The sequence below is a fragment of the Ambystoma mexicanum genome, chromosome 3q (genome assembly GCF_040938575.1).
Source record: "Ambystoma mexicanum isolate Mex_15411 chromosome 3q, UKY_AmexF1_1, whole genome shotgun sequence".
Classification (NCBI taxonomy): Eukaryota; Metazoa; Chordata; class Amphibia; order Caudata; family Ambystomatidae; genus Ambystoma; species Ambystoma mexicanum.
The window spans coordinates 262,717,489-262,736,098 of record NC_090926.1 but is presented as its reverse complement, the minus strand read 5'-3'; the positions used below and the strand labels follow the sequence as shown (position 1 = coordinate 262,736,098).

Sequence of the window (18,610 nt, the reverse complement as noted above, 5' to 3'; positions counted from 1 at the left end):
GGGCATCCCTGGCGAGTGCCTCTGTGTAGCGTAAAGGGAGAGGAGGGAACCGAGTTTACGAGAACTCTAGCTCGTGGGTCCGTGTATAGCAGTTTTATGTAAGAGGTCATTTTTGGACCCACGCCCATTTTCTCCAGCACTGCCCACAGATATTGCCAGGAGACCATATCAAAAGCCTTTTGGGCATCCAACGTTACCGCCACTGCGTCCGCGCCTGGGTCAATTCTGGACATCACGTTGAATAGGCGACGGATGTTCAGCGATGTGGATCTGCACGGGATGAAGCCGCACTGGTCTTCATGGATCATGTGGGACATGAAGGGGAGAAACCTGTTAGCTATTATCTTGGCAAAGATTTTCGTGTCGGTATTAATAAGGGATAGGGGTCTGTAAGACCCACATTCGTCTGGGGGTTTACCAGGTTTGGGGAGGACAGTTATTAGAGCTTCTCTAAGGGAGGGGGGGAGACAATTCTTACTAAGCGATTCGGCCCAGACCCCGTGTAGCACAGGCGCTAGTATCGCCACATGCTCCTGGTAGAACTCAGAAGTGAGCCCGTCCGGGCCAGGCGCCTTGTTTTTGGGGAGGGCCGATATCACCTGAACTATCTCCTCCAGGGTGAATGGGGCGTCTAATATTTCTTGGGTGTCTTGGGAGATAAGAGTCATAGGGATGCTTTCAAGGAGGTCGTCTAGGTCTTGGGCAGAGTGTTCTGGTTGGGGACTGTACAGATTGGCGTAGAAGCTAGTGAAAGTGTCTAGTATGGACTGATCTGACCAGTGCCTCACTCCACTGTCATCTATGATGCTGTCGATGCGGGTCCCACCAGTCTCAGCACGCACTAGCCTGGCCAGGGTTCTACCCGGTCTATCCCCCTCCCCATATTTACGGGCCGCGACAGGGCGTGTGTGGTATTGTACCTCCCTCATAGCGTGTGACTCAAACTTTTCCAACTCTGATCTGATTGCAGCTAGGGTCGTCGGGGACTGGGTGGTCAGGTAGTCCTGTTCAAGTGCTTTAAGTTTGGTTTCCGAGTTGGTTAAGGCCTGCCTTATAGCCTTCAGGACCCCAGCTTCTCTGGAGATGCACATCCCCCTGATATAAACCTTAAACGCCTCCCATCTAATACCTACGGGTGTGTCGGTTGTATTGTTGTTTTCAAAGAATGTAGTTATATCGGCTAGGATCTCAGCTTTAAAGACGATGTCTGATAGGGCGGTGGATTTGAAGCGCCAGTGGGGTCTTGGCGGCACTGCGTTACCGAGTTGAATCTGTAGGAGTACAGGGGAATGATCAGATAGCGTGCGTGCAAGTATCGTGGCATCTGCGACCTTCCCAACCAGCCTGCCAGAGAGTAGAAACATGTCTATTCTCGAGGAGCTGTCATGCACAGTGGAATAGAAAGTATAGTCTCTGTCGTGGGGGTGAAGCGTCCTCCATACATCGTGTAAATTGAGAGAATCCATATGTAGGAGGAGACGTTTGGTCGCTCGTGGTGTGGGTCTGCGACTAGTCGTCGTCCTGTCTAGTAAACTGTCCAGTGTTAGGTTCATGTCTCCGCCCCATATTATGGGGACGTCTATGTATCTCATGAGTATGGCCGCCACTCCATCAAAGAACTCGAGAGAGTCGATGTTGGGCGCATATATGTTGACCAGTAAGCATTCCTCGTGGGCCAGGGTGCAATGCAGGATTACATATCTGCCTTCTGCGTCAATATGCGATGAGTGGAGAGTAAAGTGGATAGACTTGTGAATGAGAGTCAGGACCCCTCTAGCTTGGGTGGAGTATTGGGTGAAATATCTGTTGGGACCCCAGGTTTGTGCAATGTTCGATGATAGGTGTTTAAGGGCATGTGTTTCTTGTAGTAGGAGGACCTTGACCCCGTGTCGTTGTGCGTAGGCTGCGATCCTACGTGCTTTCGTGAAATTTGTCAGACCACGTATATTCCATGTCATCATTTTAATCGTCATGTAGGCAGCCTACGGGTCATCCCATGGAAAGGCCCTGCCCTTGATATATGCCATGAGTGCTGCCATGCTGGCTCGCCGCCATCGTGTGTAGCCCGCCCCGACCCCCGTGCCATTTTGAGTGAAGCCTACCCCAACTTTCCAACCCCCCACCCCCACCGCCCTGTTCCAACTAGCAGTGTGTGAGTACCCACCCCAAAAGTGAACTATTGAATGCCATCCCCAACTTGGCAGTGCATGAGAAACAGCCCAACCGGGGCGAAGACACAAACATTTAAATTCTACAGGAATTGCAGCTGCAGTGGGGGCCACCGCTGCCGTTCTGCCCACCAGTATTGATACGAATCTTGAATAAACAACATAATCGAAAATACGGCTCACATAAATGAGGTTACAGGACAAGGATGCATGTGTTAGCGGATATCAAGACTAACTTATAAGGAGAGGACAGCGACCAGATCTAGTCGTCGTCCATCGGGCCCTCAGGTGGCTCTGCCAATGGAATCTGTGCCTCGATGAACTTTACAGCCTCGTCCGGGACCGTGAAGAAGTAGAGCTTGTTACGATGGGTGAATTTTAGGCGTGCGGGGAAGAGCATAGCATATTCAATCTTTCTATCGCGCAGCATTTTCTTCACCCCAGTGAATCTGCGTCTCTCCATTTGCACACCCACTGAAAAGTCGGGGAAGATCCTGATTACTTGTGCATCCATCCTTAATTCCCCCTTCTCCCTGGCCAGGCGGAGTATATGATCCCTGTCTTTGTAGCTGAGCAGTTTTGCTATGATAGGTCTGGGGAAGTCCCCTGGCCGCGGTCGAGGTGCCAGGGAGCGGTGAGCTCTTTCGACCGTGAAGAATGGCGAGAGCTCGGGGTCATCCAGGAGATCTCTGATGAGTTTTTCCACCGCTATTTCCATTCGCCCTTTGAGTGCAGTTTCGGGGACCCCAATTATGCGAATGTTATTTCCCCGCGACCTCGATTCAAGGTCATCGCATTTTGATTTGACCTGTTTCATGTCTCGGACGAGCTCTGACACTGTGTTTTGCAGAACATGCACGTTATCTTCAGTGGAGCTAGTCCTCTGCTCTACTTCCGTAATCCTAGTCCCGTGCTGGTCAAGCTTAGCCCTTAATGATGCCACATTTGCGTTAATATCGTCTAGTTTTTCATGAAATGCTGCAAAGTTTTTAGCCATGGATTCCATCATAGTGGCCAAGTCTGGCTGCGGGGGGTCCGGCAGAAGGTCGCCCTCCTCCTGGGTTGTAGAAGCTGATGCCTGGTCACCCCTGGGTGTCGCTCTAGCGAACTTGTCCATAGCCCCGGCTTTGCTGGTGGCCCGCGATCTGTTAGACATTCTCCTGGGGAAGAGTCAGGACCAGCACGACAATATAGATGGTGGAGGGGGCTTGGGTCGCCCCGCACTGTGCTGGACCACGCCGAGGCCCCGTCACGGCCACAAACGCCGCAGGTGGAGAGAGCCGGGGGAGGGCGGGCGAGCCTTGTGCAGCTTGTGTCGCTAGGAGTGTGCCCGGGCCCACAGGCAGGGTGTCCCCACAGGGCTGAACGGGTGAAACTGTTCTCAGCTACGTGCGTTTAAATATTGGGATGCCTTCCCCAATCCGCAGCCCCTTGTAGCCAGCACTTGAGTATGTGGAGTCAATTCAGACACGGCGCCTCCAGGTGGCCATGGAAGTGATAGGACAATAAGGCAGAGCGGGTGTATCGCGGGGGGCCACAAGCACCGTGGGCGCAGCTAGTAGCGGGGTAGATGGAGAACCCCCAGCAGGGCGTAGAGCGGTCGCCAGCACCCACCTTATAGCCTTTAGGGTGGCTAGACCCGTATGTTCCTCGACGCAGGGCTGGGGCCAACGAGGCAGTGGCGCCGCGGTCGGCCAGGGGTTAATGTTGCAGTCCACACCGCCGAGGGATGTGCAGGAGTCCGGCACAGGTGCGTCCCGGGGGGGGGGGCAGCGTAGCTCGCTCCTCGGTGGGGTAAGGGGGGCCAGTCACGTTCACCGCCGCGGCCGCCACAGGCCAGATATGTCGCTGTGTGGACGGCGGGTTCTCAGGCTCACAAACGAATATTCCGCCGCCTCTCAATCCAGCTCAGGCAGCCCCCGATCTCCCAGCCCGGGGGGGCCGCGACTGCACGCGACTGCACGCGAGCGGGCGCCGGGGCCCCAGCCCAGTCCACGGCCGCCGAATCGAGCCGGCACTCCACCAGGCCGGCAGCCGTCAGGGCAGCCGCGCCGAGCAGGCCAGCCACACGCACACGGCCGGGGCCGGCGGGTTTCACGGATGAGAGGGTTCAACCGGAGCCAGGGGGCCGCAGGCAGTCAGCCGATGACGATGCCCCGGGCGTGGCAGCGGCCCGGCGGTCGACGCTGGAGCGGGCGGGAACGGTCCCGCAGGGAGGCCGGATGCCGCCGCCGGCCCAAGTGCTCGGAACTCCGGATTCCGACTCCGATTTCACCCCAGATTTCAGGCACCAGGAGCGGAAAGCGTCTGCAGCAGAATCGTGGCAGTAGTGATAGGGGAAGATGAGGATTAGCGCCGATATCAAGCTGGTTCTGATGGGCAAGAACGGAGCTCGCTAGCTAGGCAGCCATATTGCTTGGCTGCTCAACAGCGCCCAGGTTTAATGTGCTATCTGCCAGGAATGCTGCTGAATTGTGCATTGGTGCCCACAAATGTGCCAACGTTCAGCTTCATGTGCAGATATTACCCAAGTTAATCACAATATCATGCTGACAGTTTACCACTAGAGCAGCACCAATGCAAGTTTCCAATTGCCCCCAGAAAGATGATGTTTCAGTTTCACATTCACTCCTGATAGACACGATGCCAGTGTCTCCTTGTTGCAACAAAATGTCGCTTTGCCTCAACACAGTGCAGTGCCAGTTAGTGCTATCTCAGTTTTCAATTCCGCCCTTTAAGCACATTTCCATGCTTCACCATGCACCCTGAAAAATCATCAGTAACAATTTCACCCACAAAGTATGCCATTTTATCAATTTCACATTACCTTCAGTACAATTGCAGTGCCAGTTTCTCATTTCCCATAGATTATTGGCCAGGCCATTTTAAAATTGACTCCAAGAAATTGTCATGCAAGTTCCACTTTACCTCTATTAAACAGATTGTGATGCAATGGTATTTCCCCCTGAAAATGGCCATTCCATATTCACAGTGCCCCAAGAAACATGGCCATGTCAGTTTACATTTTTACCCAGATAATGACCAAAGACGTTTCCCATTCCTCCCATAAGATGGTCTATGCCAGTTTGACCTTGCCTCAGAAATGATTGTCATGTCAGTGTCACCGTGCTATATCGGTTTCCTAATGCCTCAGTTAAGCACGTTGTCATGCACATCATTTTGCATTGAAAATTACCCTGGGAATGTTATGTTCCACCTACATATTACTAAGACAGTTGCACACGTTCCCTGGAAAGTTACCATTCGAGTTTCACACTGCCCCCAGAATGTTACATTATAATGCCGCGCCCACGGTTCTGTGGCTGTTTCACAAACTGCCGTGTGGGTACCAGCAGACTGCCGCATATGCTACATTAAGAGAGAAATGGCTTCGGACACTTATTTTCTGATGCAGCCTGTCTGCAAAGAGTGTGCATGCCCTCTTTGCAAATGCAACGAATGACAGGTCCCCGTGCTCTGCCTGCGTAAGAAACGGAGTTGCAATTCGCCTTCCGATTGTAAACTGGAATATCAAAGTTGCAACCATATGCGAGTGAGAACTGTGCATTCCATCCTTGCCTGCAACTCGCAGGATCCCTCATCAAGCATAGGGCCGGCGCTTATCAGTAAGGCAGGGCAAGTAGTCCAGTGATGACTGCTTGCACCGTGTGCTGAGCTGCACCTCTGATGTCCTCTTCCTAATGCATATTTTGTGCATAGTATGATTCCTGTTACTCAGAGGTGGGGCTTGCACTGAAAGTCCCTTTGCAAATGCAGGAATTGTGTGGGCAATGGGGTGAGCATAAAAAAAAGCCCCTCTTCCCTTTGCCCGATTAGTACATGGAGCAAATTATAGGACTTGCTGCAATGCTACATTCTGCAAATATAGGGCAACTCTGCCACGTTTATTTTTATCTGGCTGAGTTTTAGGTTCAGCGCTCTCTGTGGTGGCAAAATGTCTGAATCACATGATTAAATGTACACTACAGACCCTCTCTCTCTGTTTACTTCTTTCCAGAGCTACCTCCAGAGTTTGCGTGACCGGCAGACCGGGACAGGCACCTCCCTGAGCAGCTTGAGCACACACATGCAGACCCTGGTGGACATGGACTATGACTGCGGCTCTACCGTACCCCTGACGACTACTACGCCTGTGGTGCGAGTGTGAGGGAGTGGCTCATGCCCCTTACCACTAGCGTGCCCATGCCACGGGTGTGAGTGAGAGATCGACACCCGACAGCCGACATGCCTGTGGTGCCAATGTGACAATGCAATGGGGGCATGCAAGTTCACCCAGCCCGTGGCGGAAGTGCCCAGGACATGGAGGAGAAGCAAGACTGCGGCAGCACTGGCCCCTCTCCACTGCCGGAACATTGGGGGCCTCACCAGCACTAGCCTTACCGGCCACTCTTGTTTCACTTGTGCCTTAACGACGCATCTTTGACCCTGTGCACTTGTCCATGGTGCTGGATGGTGGCGCTAAGGGGTGCTTGACTGTTGAACTTTTTGAAGATAAGAGCAGTTAAGCAACCATGAGGCTCCACGTTGACAGCCTGTGGCTGATTTCAGGGAATGAGGAGGAAGAGGGGATTACTGTATGGGGCTGATGTCAATAACCACTGGCTGCTTTGCAGATGATTTGGTTTACATCTCCCATCAGCCCTAGGCAGAATAGTCAACCATGAGGAATCCTGGGAGTCATAGTCCAAACCATCTGGGGGGGGGGGCTGCTGAAGGCCTGATGTATCTAAATGAAGCCATGGGAACGGTGGGATTACTGGAGAGTACCGAGACACCCTGGATCTGTCCCTTTTGGTGCCCGACTCGGGGACAGGGTACTCCAAAGCCATCTGACACCTACTCCTTAGAACAATGACATGCTTCTCAATGCCTTAGTAAAGATGCAAAAGCCATAACTGGGGTGGAAGGAGAGGCTGGCTGAGAAGGTCTTGCATTTACTGAGCACTCTTGCCTGGATGAGGGGGAATACTATGGAGTGAATAGAGAGCACCCCTTTCTGCCTCATGCTACCCACCCAGAGGAAACCAGGGTGAACTATGAAGCTCAATGGAAGTCCATGAGGCCATTTGCTTTAGGCTCTTTAGCTCTCAATTAATGAGGCTCTGTTGAAGTGTTCAAACCGAGTGTTGTAAGGAATGAGTTTGACTTTTTTGGCTTGGATGAAACCACAGATTGAGGTGCGAGGTTCCTTTAAAACAGGAAAGTGGTAGCAAGCACTTTACAGCGTATGATGCCAGTGGTGTGAAAATGCGGGGACTCAGTTGAAATGTGTGGAGCCAATGATGCAGGGAAAGGCTATTTTAAAAAGTATGCGGTCAGTTATGGGGGAATGAGTGAGACTCCTTTGAAGTGAATGAGACCCCATCTCAGTCTGTATCATTCTCAGTCTGTACGTTTTGTTATGAGCCAGATGCTGCATACACCATGACTTCGTCTTACTTGGGGAGTTGATAGCCCTGCTAATCTTAAAACAAGTACAAATGAGCCCATTCCATACAAAAGAAACCTTCAACAACTTTTAATCTGGGTGACCCTACAAAAGGTGGACTCATTTTCCAATAGTTGGGAAAATGCTGGAGTTTGTAATGTGCTACCAAATTAACGGTTGTTTGCAGAACAACCACCTCCAACATCTTCAATCTGGGTACTGGTCATGGTACACATGGTCACAAACCTCTAGGATGACGCCCGAGAAGTGTATATGGGGCAGTCTAAATCACAGATTTCCTTGCACCCATTTGCTGTGTTTAGTACTGTCGATAGTGAATGTCTGGTGAGCCTGGCATCATCGAGTGGCGGGATCCAAGTAACAACACTGAAATGTTGTGGCTACGTCCTTGAGAAAGAGTCTGGTTGGTTGGTATGGGGGACTTCAAATCTGAACTCTCAGTGGAAGATTGAGGCGTCATACAGGGATCTTTTTATCCACCCACTTATTCAATATATCATAGCCCCCTTTTTCATCTTCAGGATAAACACAAAGGTACATTTCAAGCTTAGATAAATGGCACTCAGTTTAATCCCTATGGGAAGTCCTCATGGTCCAGCACTACCATCCAAGATTATCAGAACAACATATTACCATGGATGAAAAATGTCTGGTTCCAATAAAATCAGCAGATGGTGATCCTCTGGGCTTCCGAAGCTGAATTCCTTATCCGATCAAAGCATCACCAGCCAGCCCATGTTCAGTTATAATGTCCTACCTCTGACTGTGGTGTCAAACTGGATGCTGGACAAACTCAAAGGATCGAAATACAGTAGCGGTTCAGAGTTGATTCTTCCAGTTTAAAAAAGCTGCCCCTTAGTTTTGAAGGCATTTTGGACCTTGAGGAAGGGCCACCTCAAGATCGGTAATGACTTAGGAAAGGTACACGTTACTTGCTGTGGGACTCTTGCCTTCAGACTCTTGGTTTAGCAAGAACAGAGCATTTCTTGCAAACATGAGAAGATCGAAGAGTGGTTTGAGGTGCGGCATCCGCCACCGGCAATACTCACCTCTCATTTGCACTCTCTTTAAGAACACCTGAACAAATGAAAGATTGAGGGGATCGTGCATTGGAACATGGCCAAATGGTACACGAGTCACCATGGTGAGTAACTTGTTACTGGTGTGCCCGGACACACAGGCTCGCATATGACAGGAGGCCCTCTGGAATCAGAGAAAATAGGGTGAAAGTCTGTCAGAAAGAAGAGATGAACCCTAGGGAAGCCAGACGCTCTTCTGGCAGAAAAGCCCAGGCATATGAATGGAATTATTTGCTTTTCAGACAAAGTGGGCTTGAGGGAATTCCCTGAAAGAACCGACTGTGGTGGATGCGCTAGAAGAGATCATAATGACGCAGTTGCTTGCTTCCAACAGTTTTCATTAATCAAACAGCCATCAAGGCATACATATGATGAACATATTAGGCCATTGCTTTGATAAAAATCTAAGGGTGCTGTAAAAAAGATTTCAAAATAAAGCACCTTGTAATGGCAATGCTTGTTCCCTGACAGGCATCTTAGCAGTGACCTGATAGGTGGCTTTCAGATCTATTGCACATCATAGCCAGTCCCCTGTGTCAGGGATAGGATCTGCTGCACAGTGATCTTCTTGAATTGCTCACCTGGAATGGACTGGAAGAGGTTGAGTAAGATATGCAAGATATGTAACACTCAAGCCTTCTCCACTGTGAAGCAAAACAGAAGCTGAGGGCAGTGCCGCAATGAATGCTCCTCCGGAAGAGTTGCCCTCACGACTGCCCTCCTTCCTGACCCATTTGGACCCAGCCACTATCTAAACATCAGACGAGTCAACGGTCAAAGGCAACTCCTGTTTGGTCGTGTTAGCAGTAGGCAAACTCCATGGCCACAACCCCTGCTACCTCCAACCTTCTGTAATAGCTGGCAAAAAGGCACTGACGCATGCAGCTAACCACACACGGCCATGATCAGAGGCGCATTGAAGCACCGTGAGCCACTCCATTGCACTGTTCTTCATGAGCATCAGCGGGGAAGACTTCCTGCAGAATAAGCTATTAGTCTGATGCACTTGTTCATCATTTCCATGTTCACTTTCACTGCCTCTGAAGGCATTTCAATCTAAGGCGGTTGGTGGTATAATGAGGTCATCAATATTCACTGTTGACCACTAATGGCACCTCACTAGAACCATCACTTCTTTCCTTCTTGCATCTGTAGCTCCCATTGACCTAATCACTCGCTTCACCTTACTCCTGACCCACCTCAACAATCTGCTATTCGTTCACCTCCCCTCGTCCCATTAAACACCTCATGACCACCCTCGAGCCCCAGCAGTATTATCCATGCCTACTCATCGCATCCTTGCAACTCACACACGCCGTTCAGACTCTCTTCATGTGCCTTCACACTCCTCTTCCTACTCCGTCCCCTTATTCTCCTGGGGATTGCATGCTTATCCCAGTGTTACAGCAGCCCTGCTCCTCCCTCTATCCACTGCTCTCCTTTTCCCATCTTCGTACAGTGCACTAGCCACAAAAGGCCCCCTGGCTTATCCTCTTGCTCCTATCTAATCTACCCCTTGGAGCCTCTCTCTCTTCCTTCCTCTTCCTTCCCCTCTACTACTCTCAATCTGGGCTTCCAGAATGCACAATCTGTTTCAAAAAGACTTCCTTCTGCACTAACCACTTTGACACTCATAACATTCAATTCGCTGCCAGGCCCTCGCTGCCATGCCCATCACCGAGATGTGGTTAACCAGCCATGAAGCAGTCACACCTGTAACCCTTTCTATTGACACTGCTACCTTGTCTTTGTGTCTTTGTGCTGCGATGGAGGGTCTGGACTTATGATCAGTACGGCCAGCCCATTCCACACCCTTCTTCCTCCTGACTTTCACCACCTCTCCTTTAAATATATTGCTCAACTCCTTGCTCTCATCCCATTATCATGCTCCTTTTCTGAAGGGCTCCTCACCCTTTTACCTCCTTCTTCCCTCCCCACAGATGTCCCTATGGCCTCTTTGAGAACTTCAACCTTGCTAAAATCTCCTGCAACCTTTAACTTGATTTTGACTCAATGCTGATGGATTTCTCCCCAACAGCCCCCTATGACTGAACTAACTCATGTCCTTGGCCACTCCCTTGACCCCATCTTCCTGTCATCTACTCACCTCTTTCATCCTCTCGATTGGCCTTTCTTGATGCTTTTCCCCTGCCTTGCTGATGCCAGTTCACTCTCATTAGCCTTTCCCCAGGACATGCCTCCTCTATTAGTGAAGCCTTAGCTGACTTCCACTCAACCCACCTTCCGTTCTCCCTCTGAATACCACCACCTGAGCACACCTTCATCCCTGCTAGCCCTTGCCCATGCCCAGGTCTTCCCATAGGATGTGTGGTCTCAATGCCAACACGCATCTTCATCTGAGGAGTAGCCGTTAAGATTGCTCTCCTTCACTTCTGCCCTTTTAGCGCCGGCTAGTGCCTTGGGCAAAGCTAAGGCCAAAGGCTTCACCAACCAGATCTCCTTTCTATGATCTCCCCATCCCCTAAATTCTCCACTACCTTCCGGGCCATGCTGGCCCTGCCCTTGATCGATCTCATTTTCTTTGGCAATGACTTTTCCCTCTACTTCTCTTCCAAGGGAGACACCTTTACCGCCTTCCTCTTCCCTCCACCTCACCCCCTTTTCGCTTCCCTTCACCATCCCCACTCTCTCCTCTCTCTCTTTTCCCCATCTCCACTGACAAACGCACACCCATTCTTCTGCATCTGAAGGAGAAATCCATCTTGTGAACAAACTGTCAAGGCCCTGGTGCCTATTACCAGCTCTCCTTAGGGTTCACGCTCTCCATCCATACTGGGATCCCCCGGCCTCATTCAAGACTGCCACTGTACTACCAATCCCAGAGAAGCACTTGGCCCACCCTGATAACCTTGCCAATTATCACCTAGTCTCCCTTATTCACTGCTCCTGCTCCGAAGACATTGAACTTGTGCTCTTTAACTGGATCACCATCTACCTTGGAGCTGACGATCTCCGTTACCTCCGCCATTCTGGGTTCCACAGCCATCATTCCACTGACACAGCAGTGGTCCATGCCTTCCACTTTCTTATCATGGCCTACAACTCCAGACTACTCTGTCCGCATTCTGCTGGACCTCTCGATGGCCTTTGACATTGTTATGTTTACTTCTTACTCTATCAAACCTCAGTATCCAAGACTGTGCACTTGCTTTGATCGTGTCCTACCTTACTGACCACACCTTCTCCATCTGCACATATGCACGCACGCACACAAACCCACCCTATCCCTATTCTTGGCCCACTACTTTTCACCCTCCACAACTCCATACTTGGCAAACTCCTCTCATTGAGTGGCCGCTATCACCTCTTTTCCGAGGACACCCAGCTAATCGTCCTTTCCCTGGTTCCCTCCACTTATATCCCTGGCCTCTGGCCCTCTATCTGTCTAACGTACTCACCCTTTACTCCTCCTCTCTAACCATACGCTCCAGCACCCTATTGACTCTTGCTGTCCCTCACTCCATCACATCTCTCAGTTCCTTTATTTTTCACTCATTGCCCCTCATCTTTGGAATTTCATCTGCTGATAAAAAAAAAATCCACTCTCGCTGCTTTCCTCTCCCTGGACGGTGACCCCGCCTGAACCCACCTCATTCCCACCCGCATTGATCACCTAGTTTCCTCTGTTATTCTCACTCTTTGTTGAACTGTATGTTTTGATATTATAAAATATGCATCTATTATGAATTATTTATTTTGTTTGTGCTGTTCCGCGTGTATGTAAATACTAATATGTGTTCTCGCCGCCACTACCTGTATCATTATCTGCCTTTCCACCACTGCTATGCCCTGTAAAGCCCGCTCTTAGGGAGTGCTCTGTTTTCCTTTCCTTATTGAAAACACACTAAACCTGTTGAACAAATGGTACTTTTCTATGGCTCCAAAATCCAGGATGTTCTAGATCTTCACCATCAGTTTTGCAGACAATGGCCGATGGCTGGAGGGGCGATGAGGGTCCTGTGTGATGTTCAACCATGCATGCAGGTCAACATTCACAAATTCACCCTCCTCTCCCACTTCCTGTGACAAACAAGCCGTGTGTCCGGATAAAGTGGGGTGGCAGGGGCCATGCAGTCCATTTTTCTTATTAGAAATGGTGCTGCTTGAGCAGAGCAAACTCTTACCCTGTTTGTGCTTCACCCTGAAGGGCCTGTTTAATCTCAGATGTCTGGCCTGGTAGCCAGAAAAAGCCACATTCTGCCAGGAGTTTAACTTGGCCTGACTGGAGATGGTAAAAGGATTGTGTTGGAGGCTTGGAAGGGGAGTGCCCATTGACTAGCTAGTGCTGGCATCAGTTCTGTGCTTGTCTAACAACTCTTCTCAGCACCAAACAGCTTTTTGCTGTGAAACAGCCTTTCCAGGGCCTTACCATGATCGAGGTAAGAGGACTTCCCCGGGAGGATAGCTCAGTGTTAACGTGCGCACCGTGGAAGCAAGATGACACGAAGCAACACAGGTTCAATCCCAGGTCCGCGCTTAGAAACCTCTGGGTATTTAAGCACGTTATATGCAACTAAGACAACAAACAATTCTGTAACAGCGCCTTGATGCCCCTGGGCTGTGTGAGCGCTTTAAAAATGGAAAATACATTTTTAAAAACCTGGCGCTGTACTCCAACCACACAGTTCAGATCCCTCTAAGAGGTATTGTCATGGTTGATGGCGCTCCCCAGCAGGGCACTGTGATCCCTCATGATTCGCCAGTGAGAACTTGTTTTGCTGTTACTTGTTGACATCACCTTGCCACATGCGGTTATTGCACCCTGCTAGCACTGTATCCGCATTCTCAACCAAATATGGAGGGAGCCGTTCGAGTAAATCTTTTCTGTCGTCGTGGTCCATCGCCTTGCAGTGCTTCCCCAACGGGTACAATGTAGGGCTTTGCTGGTGGTTGAACAGTGAGACCCAGGGTCTCTTCTGTGTTGACCGTCTTATGAGTCTAGTTTCCGATTGGTCGAAAGGCCAGAAAAATGTGTGGTCACATTCAGCACACTTGTTAAAGGTGGATACTCACGTTTTTAAGACCAGATCAGGATCCCTGATTCGTTCAGAATGGGGACCCCTGGTTTTATATCCATCCACGCTAACGTGTTCTAAAGTAAAACCTGGAACAATGTGGATTTAGACCAACCTTAATTATATTCCTTGGGTTCGGGCTCTTGACTGGTGTCCAGATCAGCGTTAGACTGCAGCAGCTATCAAATGAAAAGTAATTGCCAGGTCTGCAAAACCAAGGCTCCCTCCTGTGCAGATAAGGGGACCGAGTAGCATTAACCAGAGCTATGAGAACCAATGGCTTACAGAGTTCAGTGTCCAGCCTAGGTGCAGAAGGCTTGACATGCCTTAGAGATGGTCATACATATCCGTGACCTCAGATGCTGGGTAACCTATGACAACACAGATACATAAGGGAGTTGTGTCGAGTTGGTCTGTGCCTGCTACAGATGTGGGAAGAGGAACAATGGACCCCATGATAGCTATTGGCAAACAAGCAAGACCACGATTGGGGGGTGGCTTGTCACCTACAGGGTATTCTTCGGAACTTGGCTCAGAGCCCTTCTGCTAGTAACAGAGAGAAGGCTGGAGCCCACCAGAACCGTGCTAAACTATCCTATAACGGCCTCACCTAAGACTATTGGGGATGCCTTGTGTGAGAACCAAAGTGAGCCAGAAAGAAAGCCACTGAAGTGCAGTAATGATGTCCAGGAGGTTTAGAGCCCATGTCAGGGGCCCCTTTGCCTTTCTTGGGAAGCTGTCATTCCTGCAGCATGCCGGGATACATTTTGACCACCTAGACATGAGGTGGGAAGTCCGACACCGGGGGAGGCTTTTCCTGGTTGTGCCTGTCGTGTGACTGTGTTGCCCTGCTTCTCTCTCCTGTGCTTCTGATGCTTTAAAGCAGGAGCCTTGTATCTCAAGAGCTGGTGACACCAAGGCAGGGAGGGACGGGCTGCAAGAAAGCTTCCTTGGTTTTGGGTTTTGTCCAGTTGTGTAACCTAATGGCCACTAACTGAAGGGGGAGATGAGAAGCCGTAACAGGCATCAGGCCCATGCTTGGAAGGGGCTCCTAGCACCGCGTAGGCACAGGAACCCATGGATGGAACCTCAGAGGACATGACAGAGGTGGCTGCCAATGAGGCGAAAGATTGCGCCCGTACTCAAAAGTCCTCATGGGGCTTGGCAAACTTTCCAGCTGGGGCATTGGGAGGCAGTCTGGCGACAAGCACAGGACCGGCTTTGCCACACTGTTTGGAGCGCTAAACTCAAGCCACAGTCTACGGAATCTCTCGAGTAAGGCTTGAAAACACGCATTAAGGCCAGGTTTGGCACGCTGCTTGGCCTGGCGGCCGCAGTAACCATCACCGGTGAAAGTCTGGAAAAAACAATCACCATGTGGAGTGTAAGAAAGTTTTACGCACCCTGTGTTGCTCACCACAAACTCCTTGAGAGGCAACAGATCCATGAAGAGGAATCCCTCCTACGTAACAGTGAAGGCCGTCCTTGAGGGCCCGAATTGAGGGAAGAGTCACTGAGGGCGCAACCTGACAACTGATGCTGGGTTCTGGAGCATGTGAGACACAAACTGTGCAGGTCCGGCTCAGACCTGTGTACATTGCGGCTCAGGACCATTTAAGGATGAGTGGCCTCGTTCTGAGTTGGACGGTAATCCAATGGTAAAGCCACTGAATTACCGCTAAAATCAATTACCGCTACTGGCCCTCTGCCCCTAGGGGACTTACGACAGGATTCCTCGTGGTGGTATGGAGGTGCTAGACTCCATTTATGGAGTCCTTGGTACTCCATGAGGATTTTAGCGGATTTACTGAGTGCGGTAATTCTGCACTGGTAATTCTGCAAATGTTGGTGTTAAAGTGGAGGATTTACCTCCAAGGCCAAAGTCGTAGATTGACGATGCTGTAAATGTGGCAGTAATTCTGTTACCACCAAAAGAAAGGTGATAACGGCTTTACTGCCACTTTCTTACGGCAGCACCATACTTGCACTGAGCCACGAAGTGCGGGAGCCATTTGAGTTTTAGCTCTGTGCATAAAATTAGAAACCATGAAATGCCACCAAAATTCTTCATTTTTAACAAAATTCAAGTACACTTGTTTGTTTTCCACTTTTTCCAAAATATAGTGTTGCAAAAGAATGAAAATAAAACCTACGTTTCCCAAGGAACTAATAAATTAGTGGCATCCTGTATCCACTTTGCTCCCCGAAACCCCTTTAATCAGCAGCTTTTCGCTCTTTGAAACTCCTCTTCTCTTGTTTCTTTCTTCTTCCATCTGCCCCCGCCCCAGCAGTTTCTCTCCCTGCACCCTCTCCTAACTCCACTCCCTGCTTCTTACACCTACCTTATCCCCCTCGCTCGAACACATCATTCCCCTGCCCGCACCCCTCCCAGCCCCCGCCTCAAGATAGTAGTACCTCGTCATCAAAGATATGAGGCCTTTTTTTTATTTATTTTTTTACCAACGATTAGCATATTTTTCCTGCCCAACATAATTATTCTGTGAAATAGTTATAGTGTCGTGTTTTGGGAGTGCTTTGCTACTTTTTTTGAAATCAAAAGTCGATCAGAAGCTTAAAGAAGTGGCTTCAGCGAAGGACATTCCGCTCTATTGGGAAAGACAGACAATTTCCTTCAAGAAAGGAGCCGTGGTAGAAAAAGACCGTCTCTTTTCCTTTCTGAAAGTTCTTTTTGCGGCGTGGGTAAACAGAGACGGGTCATATGTTTACAAATTAATTTATTGAAAGGTTTTTAAAAGTAATTTTGTTGCAAAATCTTTGGCAAGCGTTTCATTGCACTTTTGGGAAATGAAGTTGGTGAAACTGCATACCACTGGCCGGCGGGCCAGAGGGGGGGAAAGATCCGCCCCACGCCGAATAAGAAACCAGAAGAAGCTTGAAGTGGGACGGCCCTGAAGCAGAGTACATCTCTCCAGAAACGTCCGATGGGTGCCTGCATAAGGAATGCTGGACCTCTGGCCAGGCTTCCAGGGTCTTACATTCTAAAGTAATGCCCCATTCTGGGGACCAACAGTCTGGAGTAAGAGGCGTGGAGATACTCATAAAGAGAAATCACACAATTCCACCTTCCATCTCTCGGACCCTAAACTCCACAGATTAACATCCTCTGTACTGTGTTAATGTGCGTCTGAGGAGAGGCACCAGTCTTGAGGCGAAACATGGACATGTTCCCAGCGGCTCCTTTGATCTGGGGGATCTTCTGTGCTCCCAGAGGCCAGAAGGTGAAGGAGGATTCTCTGTTCTAGAGTCTGGATTATGAAACCATCAACCTCTGCCAACCTCCGCCCATCAACCTCTGCCAACCCCCGGGATGCCCCAACATCCAACGGAGCAGATCCCCCTCCCCAATAGCACCAGGTTTTCAAGATTATTGTGACGGGGGGCGTGCGCAAGATTGCTGTCTGGGGGAATTACTCTAGCGAAGGCTTTAGCAAATGTACCCACTCACCAGCAAGACAACACTGAATAGTCTGAGGGCAATGAGGGGCGAATGAGTGAGACTACATTGAGGTGTTTGGGGCCAGTAATGTGGCAATGACGAATAACTTCAGGAGTGTGAAGGCAGCTGTTGGCAATGAGTGAGGCTCCTCTGGCGCGAGTGAGGCCTGTGACGTAGTGAATGAGTGAGGCTTGGCAATTATTCTTTGGGGGCAGGAACACCTTCCCCTGAAATGATGGATCACTCTGAAGGACCCCCTAAATCCCCAACTTCCTCGTTCCCCAACGTCCTCTCGGGTGCTGTAGCAGATCAATGACCACTGTGTGCCCTAGTCACACACCCCTTTCCTCTGGTGGGGGCAGAGTGGTACTATTGATGGTACTAAATAGTGTTATTTGTTATTATTGTGAGGGCACAAGAGCACCGCTCCTTCCATTCATACTGGAAGGCCTAGCAGTTCTTTATGTGTTTTATTTGTTAACAAAATAAAGTATTTTATCAGATTATGTTAATGAAATCGCTGACCATGATCCTGTATGTTTTTGAAAGCAGGGCATATCCACAAGCATACTCATGCCATTGGTCTGCTCCTCTCGTGGCCATTTGCATGCACTCATTTTCAAATTGTGCACACCTCTAAAATGGTGTTATTTGGAAATGCCTTGATTATGAATAGTAATCCCCGTTACTCTGGACATGAAGTTTCTCCAGCTCCCAAGAGAGCAGGTTATTCAGGCACTTCTGTGCTGCATCACTTCGATCGCCTTCTTTAATTCCTCATCACCCGCGCCTCCCGGCACTGGACCCTCGCCACCATTGGCATAGTAGCGCCCTGCCTCATCATTCACACCTCGCGGCACTGGACCCTCGCCACCATTGGCATAGTAGCGCCCTGCCTCATCACCCACGCCTCCCGGCACTGGACCCTCGCCACCATTGGCATAGTAGCGCCCTGCCTCATCATTCACACCTCGCGGCACTGGACCCTCGCCACCATTAGCATAGTAGCGCCCTGCCTCATCATCCACACCTCCCGGCACTGGACCCTCGCCACCATTGGCATAGTAGCGCCCTGCCTCATCACCCGCGCCTCCTGGCACTGGACCCTCGCCACCATTGGCATAGTAGCGCCCTGCCTCATCATTCACACCTCGCGGCACTGGACCCTCGCCACCATTGGCATAGTAGCGCCCTGCCTCATCACCCACGCCTCCCGGCACTGGACCCTCGCCACCATTGGCATAGTAGCGCCCTGCCTCATCATTCACACCTCGCGGCACTGGACCCTCGCCACCATTAGCATAGTAGCGCCCTGCCTCATCATCCACACCTCCCGGCACTGGACCCTCGCCACCATTGGCATAGTAGCGCCCTGCCTCATCACCCGCGCCTCCTGGCAC

The 18,610-nt window shown here is 50.3% G+C and overlaps 1 protein-coding gene across 2 annotated transcripts in view; it reads left to right on the top strand.

Moving 5' to 3' along the window:
• LOC138582426 (transmembrane protein 198-like) overlaps positions 1–17,727 on the top strand; it is a 144,794-nt gene extending 127,067 nt beyond the window's left edge. For both annotated transcript variants that reach the window (XM_069653710.1, XM_069653709.1), the window contains exon 5: positions 6,187–17,727. In XM_069653710.1, coding sequence (XP_069509811.1) covers positions 6,187–6,336 — 150 coding nt within the window. In that variant the 3' untranslated portion in view covers positions 6,337–17,727. The remainder of the gene's footprint in view (positions 1–6,186) is intronic.
• The last annotated feature ends 883 nt before the right edge of the window (positions 17,728–18,610 follow it).